This window comes from Sinohyriopsis cumingii, chromosome 3 (assembly GCF_028554795.1).
Source record: "Sinohyriopsis cumingii isolate HCF-2022 chromosome 3, ASM2855479v2, whole genome shotgun sequence".
Lineage (NCBI taxonomy): Eukaryota > Metazoa > Mollusca > Bivalvia > Unionida > Unionidae > Sinohyriopsis > Sinohyriopsis cumingii.
This window is the reverse complement of record NC_142963.1, coordinates 152620655-152637129: the sequence shown is the minus strand read 5'-3', so window position 1 is coordinate 152637129 and position 16475 is coordinate 152620655. Positions and strand designations below refer to the sequence as shown.

Genomic DNA, 16475 nt, shown 5'->3' with positions numbered 1-16475 from the left:
TGTAACATCATAATGCTCATTATAAAATCATGATGTTCATTTCAAGGTGAAGCTGCCATTGTGATATCATGATGTTCATTGCAAGATCAAGATGCCATTGTGACATCATGATGCCAGTGTGATATGATGTTCATTGTGACATCATCAGGCCTATTGTGACATCATGATGCCATTTTGATATGATGTTCACTGTGAGATCAAGATGCCATTTTGACAGTATACTGACATGGTCTGTATGGTCATTAGGTCATTGAAAGTAATTGAGAAATGAACACATTAATTCAAGGCCATGAAGGTCATTGATATTTCACCTAGGTCATTGAAAGTCATTAAAGTTTAGAGATTTTGCTTAAAAATAAAATATGATGGAAAATTTTACTTCTGAGCCATTTTATTAACATTGTTTGACAGATGGAAGCACGGTTTGATATTCTGTAAAGTTCGATTTTCTGAATGGTTTGAGTTTCCATACGGTTTTCAATTCACAGTCATGTGCTAGCAATTCCACCATTACCATTATCCACAGGAGGTAATTGGATATCATGCACAGCGCCCCTTTCATGTTATGTCTTTAACACATGAACACTCTTTCACATCACTAAGTTTAATTTGCACATTGGTTCCTGGACAAAGCATTCTGTCTTGGTTTGAATCATGCATGAAGCAAGTTTTACAAATGCATGTTTTAAAAATGGGCTACCTAGAAAACCCCAAATGGCTGAATCCCAGCATGGTTCATTTTTGGATTACGCTTGTCTTCAGCAAATATAGCTGATGTTACTGATGATGGTAGTTTATTTTTTTAAATCTATGTAGTATATCAGATTATTGGAGCTGGAAAAGTTTTAAAAGTAATCATTTTAGCTGATGTGCCTTTCCTAAAAATGAATTTTCAGAACCAAAAGATGCATTGCCAAGATGACTGAAGGAGTACATATAGTTAGCAACATCATTCTGAAAGCTCAAAAATATGTTACACTGCAAATGTACATTTTAACCAAAATTGGCACCATATATCAAATTCATAACTTTTCAAACACTAGATATGCAATTTTAATGCACATGATCACCAGTTTCAGAGGTATAAACTTCTGGAATAGTCATTTGGCAATTATTAATGCCAACCAATGGACTTATAAACTTATAAACATTTAGAAACATCTTTGTGTCCTTGCTAAGTATTGTTAAGTATTGTCTCAAATTTTAATTTACTACTCAGTTTTCAAATATGTAATGTTTGCAATAGAAACAATGACTAGTAACACAAATTTATATTGTTTGATATCACCTGGATTACGTCTTTATTTCACAGTAAATAAGTGCAAGGTGAATACTAATGTATAGTCAGTGACAATTTGCTACCAGATTATCCTAGATAGGAAACATGGAGATATGTATTTTCGCTGTCTTTTTAATTCACATGAAGAAATGCTGGTATATCACAACATTTAGATTAATACAAAGGTTTTACCATTTTAACAGATACCTTTTTTGCTGACAGAAAAACTGCTGATCTCCAATTTCCAGAAATTTTGACTACATGCTATTTTTTAATTTTAATTTTTAATCTGCTCCTTGTATAATCCCTTAGGATTTATGAGTGAAATAGCAACAAAAATATAATAATGAGACCCTGATAAATCCAAACAAGTTAACAGTTCTTATTAAAATTGCATATTTAAAAATCCCTTGAGCATAGCTACATATAACCCTATAAGGGTTCAGATAAATTGAATAAATAAGAATCTAAATATGAAATTAGGAAATAAAGATCTTTATTTGGTCAGAGTACCTCTTGTCTGAACAGACTTTATGGACTTAAAATCCATATACATCACTATGGAAATGATAGTAAATAAGTAGTCAGGAAAGTTCTAATTGAAGAAAGAGAAACTCTAGCAGAACTTGTGTTAGTGAAAATCTTATTTTGAAGCAAAAGTATTCAAAAGATAATACCTGTGAGCTGTGAAAAATTGTACATAACAACCACAAAGAATAAATTTTATAAAACCGGTTATAGCTGATTATGCCCCTGCATGACACAAAGTTATGACATTATCACTTTGCATGGTCTTAAGAGACTAGATTCTCAGTGTGCAGGTTGCTTGATTATACAGTGTTGTGACCTGTCTTGAGAGACCACTTTTTTGGGAGAAGGATTGGTCTTTTAAACAGGTTCTGCTGTATAGACCTTTGTTTGGATGAATGTGGAATTTTATTCACCAGACAAACTATTGTATATTGATCTGCATTTCCTGTCAGTTGATACCAGGTTTGATTGTGTATATTTACCTCAACAAGACCATATAATTGTATAACATCATCTTTATCTATATTTTTCTATTAAAATAAATATTGCAGTATTTATTGCTTAATTTCTTCACAAACATATTTCATTTATCTTTAGTTGCACAAGCTCAATTCACCAGACATTTCATTACCCAATACTTTAAATTGCTAAATTTTCACAATAAATGTTTTCAACTTTAACTACACAACTGTATTCATAAAACTTATATGTATTCCCCAAGGACTTTATAAAAGTATGCTGAATGTACAGTACTTAAATAATTGTAATATACAGTACTTAAATAATTGTAATATACAGTACTTAAATAATTGTAATATACAGTACTTAAATAATTGTAATGTTCAGTACTTAAATAATTGTAATGTACAGTACTTAAATAATTGTAATGTACAGTACTTAGATAATTGTAATGTACAGTACTTAAATAATTGTAATATACATACAGTACTTAAATAATTGTAATGTACAGTACTTAAATAATTGTAACGTACAGTACTTAAATAATTGTAATATACAGTACTTAGATAATTGTAATGTACAGTACTTAGATAATTGTAATGTACAGTACTTAAATAATTGTAATATACAGTACTTAAATAATTGTAATGTACAGTACTTAAATAATTGTAATATACAGTACTTAAATAATTGTAATATACAGTACTTAAATAATTGTAATGTACAGTACTTAAATAATTGTAATATACAGTACTTAGATAATTGTAATGTACAGTAATTAGATAATTGTAATGTACAGTACTTAAATAATTGTAATATACAGTACTTAAATAATTGTAATATACAGTACTTAAATAATTGTAATATACAGTACTTACATAATTGTAATGTACAGTACTTAAATAATTGTAACATACAGTACTTAAATAATTGTAATGTACAGTACTTAGATAATTGTAATGTACAGTACTTAAATAATTGTAATATACAGTACTTAAATAATTGTAATATACAGTACTTAAATAATTGTAATGTTCAGTACTTAAATAATTGTAACATACAGTACTTAAATAATTGTAATGTACAGTACCTAAATAATTGTAATGTACAGTACTTAGATAATTGTAATGTACAGTACTTAAATAATTGTAATATACAGTACTTAAATAATTGTAATATACAGTACTTAAATAATTGTAATGTACAGTATTTAAATAATTGTAATGTACAGTACTTAAATAATTGTAACATACAGTACTTAAATAATTGTAATGTACAGTACTTAGATAATTGTAATGTACAGTACTTAAATAATTGTAATATACAGTACTTAAATAATTGTAATGTACAGTACTTAAATAATTGTAATATACAGTACTTAAATAATTGTAATGTACAGTACTTAAATAATTGTAATGTACAGTACTTAAATAATTGTAATGTACAGTACTTAGATAATTGTAATGTACAGTACTTAAATAATTGTAATATACAGTACTTAAATAATTGTAATATACAGTACTTAAATAATTGTAATGTTCAGTACTTAAATAATTGTAACATACAGTACTTAAATAATTGTAATGTACAGTACTTAAATAATTGTAATGTACAATACTTAAATAATTGCAATGTACAGTACTTAAATAATTGTAATGTACAGTACTTAAATAATTGTAATATACAGTACTTAAATAATTGTAATGTACAGTACTTAAATAATTGTAATCTACAGTACTTAAATAATTGTAATGTACAGTACTTAAATAATTGTAATGTTCAGTACTTAAATAATTGTAACATACAGTACTTAGATAATTGTAATGTACAGTACTTAAATAATTGTAATGTACAGTACTTAAATAATTGTAATATACAGTACTTAAATAATTGTAATGTTCAGTACTTAAATAATTGTAATATACAGTACTTAAATAATTGTACTATACAGTACTTAAATAATTGTAATATACAGTACTTAAATAATTGTAATGTACAGTACTTAAATAATTGTAATATACAGTACTTAAATAATTGTAATGTACAGTACTTAAATAATTGTAATATACAGTACTTAAATAATTGTAATATACAGTACTTAAATAATTGTAATGTACAGTACTTAAATAATTGTAATATACAGTACTTAAATAATTGTAATGTACAGTACTTAAATAATTGTAATGTACAATACTTAAATAATTGCAATGTACAGTACTTAAATAATTGTAATGTACAGTACTTAAATAATTGTAATATACAGTACTTAAATAATTGTAACATACAGTACTTAAATAATTGTAATGTTCAGTACTTAAATAATTGTAACATACAGTACTTAAATAATTGTAATGTACAGTACTTAAATAATTGTAATGTACAGTACTTAGATAATTGTAATGTACAGTACTTAAATAATTGTAATGTACAGTACTTAAATAATTGTAATATACAGTACTTAAATAATTGTAATGTACAGTACTTAGATAATTGTAATGTACAATACTTAAATAATTGTAAGATACAGTACTTAAATAATTGTAATGTACAGTACTTAAATAATTGTAATATACAGTACTTAAATAATTGTAATGTACAGTACTTAAATAATTGCAATGTACAGTACTTAAATAATTGTAATGTTCAGTACTTAAATAATTGTAACATACAGTACTTAGATAATTGTAATGTACAGTACTTAAATAATTGTAATGTACAGTACTTAAATAATTGTAATATTCAGTACTTAAATAATTGTAATGTTCAGTACTTAAATAATTGTAATATACAGTACTTAAATAATTGTAATATACAGTACTTAAATAATTGTAATATACAGTACTTAAATAATTGTAATGTACAGTACTTAAATAATTGTAATATACAGTACTTAAATAATTGTAATGTACAGTACTTAAATAATTGTAATGTACAGTACTTAAATAATTGTAATGTACAGTACTTAGATAATTGTAATGTACAGTACTTAAATAATTGTAATATACAGTACTTAAATAATTGTAATATACAGTACTTAAATAATTGTAATGTTCAGTACTTAAATAATTGTAACATACAGTATTTAAATAATTGTAATGTACAGTACTTAAATAATTGTAATGTACAATACTTAAATAATTGCAATGTACAGTACTTAAATAATTGTAATGTACAGTACTTAAATAATTGTAATATACAGTACTTAAATAATTGTAACATACAGTACTTAAATAATTGTAATGTTCAGTACTTAAATAATTGTAACATACAGTACTTAAATAATTGTAATGTACAGTACTTAAATAATTGTAATGTACAGTACTTAGATAATTGTAATGTACAGTACTTAAATAATTGTAATGTACAGTACTTAAATAATTGTAATATACAGTACTTAAATAATTGCAATGTACAGTACTTAAATAATTGTAATGTACAGTACTTAAATAATTGTAACATACAGTACTTAAATAATTGTAATATACAGTACTTAAATAATTGTAACATACAGTACTTAAATAATTGTAATGTACAGTACTTAAATAATTGTAATGTACAGTACTTAAATAATTGTAATGTACAGTACTTAAATAATTGCAATGTACAGTACTTAAATGATTGTAATGTACAATACTTAAATAATTGTAATGTTCAGTACTTAAATAATTGTAACATACAGTACTTAAATAATTGTAATGTACAGTACTTAAATAATTGTAATGTACAGTACTTAGATAATTGTAATGTACAGTACTTAAATAATTGTAATGTACAGTACTTAAATAATTGTAATATACAGTACTTAAATAATTGCAATGTACAGTACTTAAATAATTGTAATGTACAGTACTTAAATAATTGTAACATACAGTACTTAAATAATTGTAATATACAGTAATTTAATAATTGTAACATACAGTACTTAAATAATTGTAATGTACAGTACTTAAATAATTGTAATGTACAGTACTTAAATAATTGTAATGTACAGTACTTAAATAATTGCAATGTACAGTACTTAAATGATTGTAATGTACAATACTTAAATAATTGTAATATACAGTACTTAAATGATTGTAATGTACAATACTTAAATAATTGCAATGTTGCTAAAGTAAGATGATTCATACTTGTTGGATTTATAGTTCATACTTGCTGGATTTATAGTTCATACTTGCAAGATTTGTAGTTCATACTTGCAGGATTTATAGTACATACTTGCAGAATTTTTAGTTCATACTTGCTGGAATTATAGTTCATATTTTCTGGATTTATAGTCTATACTTGTTGGATTTATAGTCCATACTTGCTGGATTTATAGTTCATACTTCCTGGATTTATAGTCCATACTTGTTGGATTTATAGTCCATACTTACTGGATTTGTAGTTCATACTTGCTGGATTTATAATTTATACTTGCTGGATTTATAGTCCATACTTGCAAGATTTATAGTTCATACTTGCTGGATTTGTAGTTCATACTTGCTGGATTTATAGTACATACTTGCAGAATTTATAGTTCATACTTGCTGGAATTATAGTTCATATTTTCTGGATTTATAGTCTATACTTGTTTGATTTATTGTCCATACTTGCTGGATTTATAATTCATACTTCCTGGATTTTTAGTCCATACTTGTTGGATTTATAGTCCATACTTACTGGATTTGTAGTTCATACTTGCTGGATTTGTAGTTCATACTTGCTGGATTTATAGTCCATACTTGTTGGATTTATAGTCCATACTTGCTGGATTTGTAGTTCATACTTGCTGGAATTATAGGTCATACTTGCTGGATTTATAGTCCATACTTGCTGGATTTATAGTCCATACTTTCTGGAATTATACATATTTTCTGGATTTATAGTTCATACTTGCTGGATTTATAGTCCATACTTGCTGGAATTATAGGTCATACTTGCTGGATTTATAGTCCTTACTTGCTGGATTTATAGTCCATACTTGCTGGATTTGAAGTCCATACTTGCTGGATACCTGTTCTTTATGTCAGATTGGATTTAAAATAAGATTCCTATAAAGTTTGGAAAATGTATGTCTTAGTCTTTATGTTTCTGCTGTATCTGTCACTATGTCTTAACTCAAAAGTGTGTTCAATCATGTATTCCTGTCTGTAAGCATTTATCTCAACTGATTCAAAGCTCATTGTAAATGTAATTCTTTCAGGACCCCCAGGTTGGTGGTATAAATCCCACACGTGGACCCAGATCAGGGGGGACAACTCTTACAATATTTGGGACCCACATGAACACAGGTTCCATAAGGGCAGTGGATGTTGGGGGCAGCTCCTGTAGTGTGATCAGGTGAGTGGTAAAAAGACATTTTTCACACTGAATTAGAAAAGGAAGGGTCAATTTAATCCCTTATTGAATCCAAGTTTCTCATTGAAAACAATTACATCTCTCCTTTATAAAAATATGATTCAGGATTTAACAGGGATTTGCTATGGCATCCGGCAAGCGATGCATGTGAAGATGAAAGGGAAAAAGCCTCTTGAAAAGTGTTAATAATCAGCACAGAAGAATAAAAAAGAATATTCAGATTCTTGTGAATAAAAGCAGGAAGGGACAGAGTTATGTTTATTAGACACCACATGTCAGTTTAAATATGTCTCATGGTGGGAGATATGATTGCCATTAACATTTGCAGTGGAAACAGATTCCAAGAATTACATCAAGTTTAGAGATGGCAACAAGCCATTGAGCTGCATAGGGTTTGCAGCTGAGGTTTATGCAACTGTACCAGAAGTAAATAAGGTCTACATGTACTTTACAAATTGTTCATTTGAACATATTGTTTACCAGAGCTACATGATTCGAATACCAAATTTTTAAATATGTTTATATTTTGTTGCACCTTACTGAAAACTGGTCAAACATATGGAAAAAATCAACTGCCTTACTGAGACAGTCTCGGCAAGGTTTGGCAGGTCTGAGAAATATTTTATTCCTAAGCATGATTTACCAGAATAACCTTAATTAGCCACTATTACTTTGACCAGTGTCAGCTGTTGGCATTCTTTGCCTGCTAAGGTGCCAGTACCAGCTGTTGGCATGCTTTGTCTGCTAAGGTAACAGTACCAGCTGTTGGCATTCTTTGTCTGCTAAGGTACCAGTACCAGCTGTTGGTATTCTTTGCCTGCTAAGGTACCAGTACCAGCTGTTGGCATTCTTTGTCTGCTAAGGTACCAGTACCAGCTGTTGGCATTCTTTGCTTGCTAAGGTGCCAGTATCAGCTGTTGGCATTCTTTGCCTGCTAAGGTACCAGTACCAGCTGTTGGCATTCTTTGTCTGCTAAGGTACCAGTACCAGCTGTTGGCATTCTTTGCTTGCTAAGGTGCCAGTACCAGCTGTTGGCATTCTTTGTCTGCTAAGGTACCAGTACCAGCTGTTGGCATTCTTTGCTTGCTAAGGTACCAGTACCAGCTGTTGGCACTCTTTGTCTGCTAAGGTACCAGTACCAGCTGTTGGCATTCTTTGTCTGCTAAGGTAACAGTACCAGCTGTTGGCATTCTTTGCTTGCTAAGGTGCCAGTATCAGCTGTTGGCATTGTTTGCCTGCTAAGGTACCAGTACCAGCTGTTGGCATTCTTTGCCTGCTAAGGTACCAGTACCAGCTGTTGGCATTCTTTGTCTGTTAAGGTACCAGTACCAGCTGTTGGCATTCTTTGTCTGCTAAGGTACCAGTACCAGCTGTTGGCATTCTTTGTCTGCTAAGGTAACAGTACCAGCTGTTGGCATTCTTTGCTTGCTAAGGTGCCAGTATCAGCTGTTGGCATTCTTTGCCTGCTAAGGTACCAGTACCAGCTGTTGGCATTCTTTGCCTGCTAAGGTAACAGTACCAGCTGTTGACATTCTTTGTCTGCTAAGGTACCAGTACCAGCTGTTGGCATTCTTTGCTTGCTAAGGTGCCAGTACCAGCTGTTGGCATTCTTTGTCTGCTAAGGTACCAGTATCAGCTGTTGGTATTCTTTGCTTGCTAAGGTGCCAGTACCAGCTGTTGGCATTCTTTGTCTGCTAAGGTACCAGTACCAGCTGTTGGCATTCTTTGCTTGCTAAGGTGCCAGTATCAGCTGTTGGCATTCTTTGCCTGCTAAGGTACCAGTACCAGCTGTTGGCATTCTTTGTCTCCTAAGGTACCAGTACCAGCTGTTGGCATTCTTTGCCTGCTAAGGTACCAGTACCAGCTGTTGGCACTCTTTGTCTGCTAAGGTACCAGTACCAGCTGTTGGCATTCTTTGTCTGCTAAGGTAACAGTACCAGCTGTTGGCATTCTTTGCTTGCTAAGGTGCCAGTATCAGCTGTTGGCATTGTTTGCCTGCTAAGGTACCAGTACCAGCTGTTGGCATTCTTTGCCTGCTAAGGTACCAGTACCAGCTGTTGGCATTCTTTGTCTGCTAAGGTACCAGTACCAGCTGTTGGCATTCTTTGTCTGCTAAGGTACCAGTACCAGCTGTTGGCATTCTTTGTCTGCTAAGGTAACAGTACCAGCTGTTGGCATTCTTTGCTTGCTAAGGTGCCAGTATCAGCTGTTGGCATTCTTTGCCTGCTAAGGTACCAGTACCAGCTGTTGGCATTCTTTGTCTCCTAAGGTACCAGTACCAGCTGTTGGCATTCTTTGCCTGCTAAGGTACCAGTACCAGCTGTTGGCATTCTTTGCCTGCTAAGGTGCCAAGTCAGCAGCTCATCTGTTCATCCGTAACATGCCAATCAACCAGTATTTAGCTTGACTGGTCATCGACAAGAAGAGCTTATGGGATGGTCTTTTTTCCATCATCTATCATCCGTTAACACAAGTTTGTTATCACTACTTCTCCTAAACTACTTGGAGGATTACCATGAAACTTTACACGTACATTCATCCCATGGTCATGTCAGTCCTTAATGATAATGGTGATGCTCTCACATTCAATATGGAAAACACAGTGACCATCCCAGGGCTCGAAATTAGTGGTAGTCCGCTAGCCCGAGGCTAGCAGATTTCCTGTTGGACTAGTAACTTTCATAATGTTAATAGTCCGATGGGCTAGTAAGTTTGGGTTGTCAATAGTCAGCATTTGTTTATGCCATTTCCTAATAGAGACATTACTTAGCAGATGTTCTGTAGAATCAAAGCAGTGGCCATTGTAAACACAGTCCTAACATATTAGCATGAGAAGATGAAGTCAATTTCTGCCTCAGAAAGGTGCGTCTATAACAAGAATCCATTTGATTTTGGGCATTTAACTTAACAGCACAAATTATGGTATTGTCATTAACAACAGAAGTTTGGTAATTAATCCTAATTTATCTGGTAATGAATTAAATGAAAAAATGACGTGGTATCACACTTTATTCACTCGAACACAGTAACAAACTACAAAGCAGTATACCACACAAAAGAACACGGCAAAAACTTTTCAAAGAAATTAGTGTGCATGTTTTTTTGTGTAAGGTTCTTTTTTATTTGCTCGTTACCCAAACGCTCCAACAGTCACGAACAGGAAATTACATATTTGACATTTCCATCGAAATAATTATAAGAGTTAGATCAATTTTTTATGATTACATTATTGACACATCCTTTGCATACAACTACTTTTTCTATGATGATAGAATAGTTTTTATATTTTTTCCTTACAAGAATAAAAAATAATTGAATACACATGGAGATATCCAAGCAGAATGCCATACATTTGTTGGGAATTAAAATCTTCTTATGCTGTCTAGTTTGTCCTAAATCAGAATGGTATTACCTGATATGCAAAATGGCTACAGCATTGGCCATCTTTAAAATCTTATCACTACTCTTCTTGAAAAGAAAGTCGTATTGAAATGAGGTCTTACCAGAAGACTTCATATCATATCTAGTTGAGTTTAAATGAAAATGGTGCCAGTCTGATGTCCATTGGATGTCACATGGTTGTAAATAAAAATGGTGCCAGTCTGATGTTCATTATGGTAGCTACAATCTTGAAAATCTTGTCATCTGAAAGAATGATCATATCAACAATTGGTTTTCACCTAAAAGACTTCTTATGCTGTGGATTTGGGCCTGATGGTGCCATTCAGATATTTAGTGTCCCTGCCACGATAGCCATCTTGCAAATCTTATCACTTTTTCTCCAGATTGAATGGTCATATCAGCATGGGGTTTTAACTGAAAGATTTTTTTTGATGTTTTGTTGGCTATAAATGAAAATAGTGCAAATCTTAGTTCTAATATGGTGGCCATCTTGAAAATCTTGTTATCACAATTTCTTCTAGATGACTGATCATATTTTCAGTGTATTTTCCTAAGGTCTCTTGTTGTACTAAGTAGAAATGGTGCCAGTCTAATTTGAATGTGGCCACCATTGCACCCAACTTCAAAATATTGTTATTGCTTCTCCTTCAAAATGGAAAGGCATATTATCATAGGGTTTCCACTAAATGGCTTTGTACGATGCCTTTTAGGGCCAAAATGAAAATTCTGTCAAGTTGACATCCAGTATGTCCACAGCAGCTAATTTGAAAATCCTGCTCTCTCTAAGGAATATTAAAGTGTGTGTGTGTGTGTCTGTCTGTCTGTCTGTGTGTGTGTGTGACTTGGATTTTTAACATAGCTTTAACAAAAATTCAGTCATATCGTTACGATGTCTGCAGTGTGGCAGTTTATCACGATGTCTAGCACTGGGGCATCATGCTGCAGACATGTAGCATGATGTCCCACCCAGTCACATTATCCTGACACCAGGCTGACCAGTCTTAACACTAACCTCTTAATGCTGAGCACCAAGCGAGGCAGCTGTTAGTACCATTTTTGTAAATCTTTGGTATGACTCGGCTGGGTATTGAACCCTTGACCTCCCACATCCGAGGCAGACACTCTAACCACTAGGCCACAGGAGTTGTTGAATATTAAAGAAGTTTCTTACTTGATAATTGATATACTTTGATTTCACTCATAGTACACTCTAATTAAATTACAGCTACAATGCCACTTCAATAGAGTGTTTGACATCTCAGCAGACAGCCAGTGTGGACAAAGTGGACATAGAGGTCAGTTTTGGTGGCCTGAGGCGCCTTGCAACTGATAAATTCACATACATTGATGATCCTGAGATTACCAACATTGAGCCAACCAAAACAATTGTCAGGTAGGTAGAGTAATGTAATTTTTGTATGATCCTGCCATATTCTGTAAAGGGACTAGTTTGGTTTAGGGTTTTATGGCATCGCAGGACTAAAGTAAGTTTGGAAGAGGACATCATAAATGTGTATTTTATGATTTTGTTGAATAATACACATAACCAAAATCTTTTCATAATGGAAAGCAATAATAATAATAATGTACATAGTAAGAATAATATTAATAATACTGATGTATTCAGTAAATGGTGATTTCTTGACAAGCAAGTTTGAATGGTGCACCTGCATACAAAGATCACCCTTGACAAAGGACAGTTTGATATCCAGGTGTGACCATATCAACAATTATTTGGAAGGGTTTAACTCCCGATTTTTTTATTTTTATTTTGCATTTTGTTGTCATAACATTTTTAAATGTACCTTTTAATCAGCATAATATAGCCAGTATTGTGCTTGTTTGCCATCAAATGTGCATAAATACATACTTTTGGCAATGAATTATATTTCTGTTCAATAACTTTTGAAGCACTCATTGAATTGAAACAAATTATGCATGAGGCCTACTATTAAGAAGACCTATGAGATCAGAAATGTTGTTTTTTTTCCATCTATATCCTGACAAAACTACCGGATAGATTGGAATACAGCCCTTGTTGATTTAAAAATTTGCCCTTGCATATTGAACCAAACATTCCTGACTTGTACTGTATTTGCACTGGCATTATATGGACACATTTTATTTGCTTTTGTTGATTTTGCTGTTCTGTCCAGTAGTCAGATGACTCTGTTCACTTTTATATTGAATATTGTGTTAGCTCACCTTGCCATAAATCTATAAAACATGGCCCATGTGGTCTAAAACATGACCCATGTGGTCTAAAACATGAACCATGTGATCTAAAACATGACCTGTGTGATCTAAAACATGGTCCATGTGGTCTAAAACACAGCCCATGTGGTCTAAAACATGGCCCATGTGGTCTAAAACACAGCCAATGTGGTCTAAAACATGGCCCATGTGGTCTAAAACACAGCCCATGTGATCTAAAACACAGCCCATGTGGTCTAAAGCACAGCCCATGTGGCCTCAAACATGACCCATGTGATCTAAAACATGGCCCATGTGATCTAAAACACAGCCCATGTGGTCTAAAACACGGCCCATGTGGTCTAAAACACAGCCCATGTGGTCTAAAACATGGCCCATGTGGTATAAAACACAGCCCATGTGATCTAAAACACAGTCCATGTGGTCTAAAACATGGCCCATGTGGTCTAAAACACAGCCCATGTGGCCTAAAACACAGCACACGTGGTCAAAAGCACAGCCCATGTGGCCTGAAACATGACCCATGTGATCTAAAACATGGCCCATGTGATCTAAAACACAGCCCATGAGGTCTAAAACATAGCCAATGTGGTCTAAAACACAGCCCATGTGGTCTAAAACATGGCCCATGTGATCTAAAACACAGCCCATGTGGTCTAAAACATGACCCATGTGATCTAAAACAGCCCATGTGGTGTAAAACACAGCCCATGTGATCTAAAACGCAGCCCATGAGGGTGGTCTAAAACATGGCCCATGTGGTCTAAAACACAGCCCATGTGGTCTAAAACACAGCCCATGTGATCTAAAACATGGTCCATGTGATCTAAAACACAGCCCATGTGGTCTAAAACATAGCCAATGTGGTCTAAAACACAGCCCATGTGGTCTAAAACATGGCCCATGTGATCTAAAACACAGCCCATGTTATCTAAAACATGGCCCATGTGATCCAAAACAGCCCATGTGGTTTAAAACATGGCCCATGTGATCTAAAACACAGCCCATGTGGTCTAAAACACAGCCCATGTGATCTAAAACATGGCCCATGTGGTCTAAAACAGCCCATGTGGTCTAAAATATGGCCCATGTGATCTAAAACATGGCCCATATGATCTAAAACATGGCCCATGTGGTCTAAAACATGGCCCATGTGACCTAAAACATGGCCCATTTCATCTAAAACATGGCCCATGTGATCTATTACACGACCCATGTGATCAAAAACATGACCCATGTGATCTAAAACACAGCCCATGTGGTCTAAAACACAGCCCATGTGATCTAAAACATGGCCCATATGGTCTAAAACATGACCCATGTGGTCTAAAACAGCCCATGTGGTCTAAAACATGGCCCATGTGGTCCAAAACATGGCTCATGTGGTCTTAAACACAGCCCATGTGATCTAAAACACGGTCCATGTTATCTAAAACACAGCCCATGTGATCTAAAACAGCCCATGTGGTCTAAAAGACAGCCAATGTGGTCTAAAACATGGCTCATGTGGTCCAAAACATGGCCCATGTGGTCTAAAACATGGCCCATGTGATCTAAAACATGGTCCATGTGATCTAAAACACAGCCCATGTGGTCTAAAACACAGCCCATGTGGTCTAAAACATGGCCCATGTGACCTAAAACACGGCCCATTTCGTCTAAAGCACGGCCCATGTGATCTATAACACAACCCATGTGATCAAAAACATGACCCATGTGATCTAAAACATAGCCCATGTGGCCCAAAACATAGCCCATGTGGTCCAAAACATAGTTCATGTGGTCTTAAACACAGCCCATGCAATCGATAACATGGTCCATATGGTCTAAAACATGGCCCATGTGGTCCAAAAGACAGCCCATGTGGTCTAAAACAGTCCATGTGGTCTTAAACACAGTCCATGTGATCTAAAACATGGCCCATGTGGTCTAAAACATGGCCCATGTGGTCTAAAACATGGCCCATGTGATCTAAAACACAGCCCATGTGATCTAAAACATGGCCCATGTGGTCTAAAACATGGCCCATGTGATCTAAAACACAGCCCATGTGTCTAAAACAGCCCATGTGGTCTAAAACATTGCCCATGTGGTCCAAAACACAGCCCATGTGATCTAAAACACAGCCCATGTGGTCTAAAACATGGCCCATATGGTCTAAAACATGGCCCATGTGATCTGAAACATGGCCCATATGGTCTAAAACACAGCCCATATGGTCCAAAACATGGCCCATGTGGTCCAAAACACAGCCCATGTGATCTAAGACACAGCCCATGTGATGTGTCTAAAACACAGCCCATGTGGTGTAAAACATGGCCCATGTGATCTAAAGCACAGCCCATGTGTCTAAAACAGCCCATGTGGTCCAAAACACAGCCCATGTGGTCTAAAACACAGTCCATGTGGTCTTAAACACAGTCCATGTGATCTAAAACACAGCCCATGTGGTCTAAAATATGGCCCATGTGGTCTAAAACATGGCTCATGTGATCTAAAACATGGCCCATATAGTCTAAAACATGGCCCATGTGATCTAAAACATGGCCGATGTGGTCTAACATGCTTTTACTGTTATTTTTCACCTCTGCTTGGATGTGAGTCTCGGGCATGGCCATTGTGGGTACAGAGGAAGCTTGCCAGTAGCTTCCCATGAATCTGTGGTTCTTTCCAGGGTTTCCTGGGTTTTTTTCTCCACTAGTGTGTATAGCCTATCTTGTGCTGAAAAATTTCATTAAACCCATAACAGCAACTAAATATAGAAAAAAACTTTATATGACTTCTCAAAAAATTCTGAAGAGAATGTGAACAAATCATAAAGAAATCGTTCTGGCATGATCATCTTTTATTTTTACACAATGGATTATAATCAGCCATCATATATGACAGCTTGCTTTTAATTGTACATACATACATTCTCAAAACTGCAATTTGTTGTGATGTATCCTGGCCTGAAAAGGTTTCAGATTTGTACACATAATGATCTAATCACAGATATGGCCTCTGTTACTAAAAATAGAAGAACCTTTCAAAAACTCCATCCCAAACACCACTGAGAGAAATTGACTAAATTTTACAGAAAGCAATGTAACATGAAGGTCTTTAAAATTTTTACAAAACATGTCAAACCCACATCAAATACAATTATATATATAGATAAACCTTATTGATTTTTCTCAAAACCACTCAACAGAATTTAACCAAATTCAGCTGAAAGAACTTAACATGAAGCCATTAAAGTTTATGCAAA

The 16475-nt window shown here is 33.9% G+C and overlaps 1 protein-coding gene across 1 annotated transcript in view; it reads left to right on the top strand.

Moving 5' to 3' along the window:
• The window catches only part of LOC149804167 (uncharacterized), a 177339-nt gene that overhangs the window by 101728 nt on the left and 59136 nt on the right, over positions 1-16475 (top strand). Inside the window, exons 17-18 of the mRNA XM_089954054.1 lie at positions 7455-7591; positions 12237-12404. Of these exons, the coding sequence (XP_089810180.1) occupies positions 7455-7591; positions 12237-12404 (305 nt within the window). The remainder of the gene's footprint in view (positions 1-7454; positions 7592-12236; positions 12405-16475) is intronic.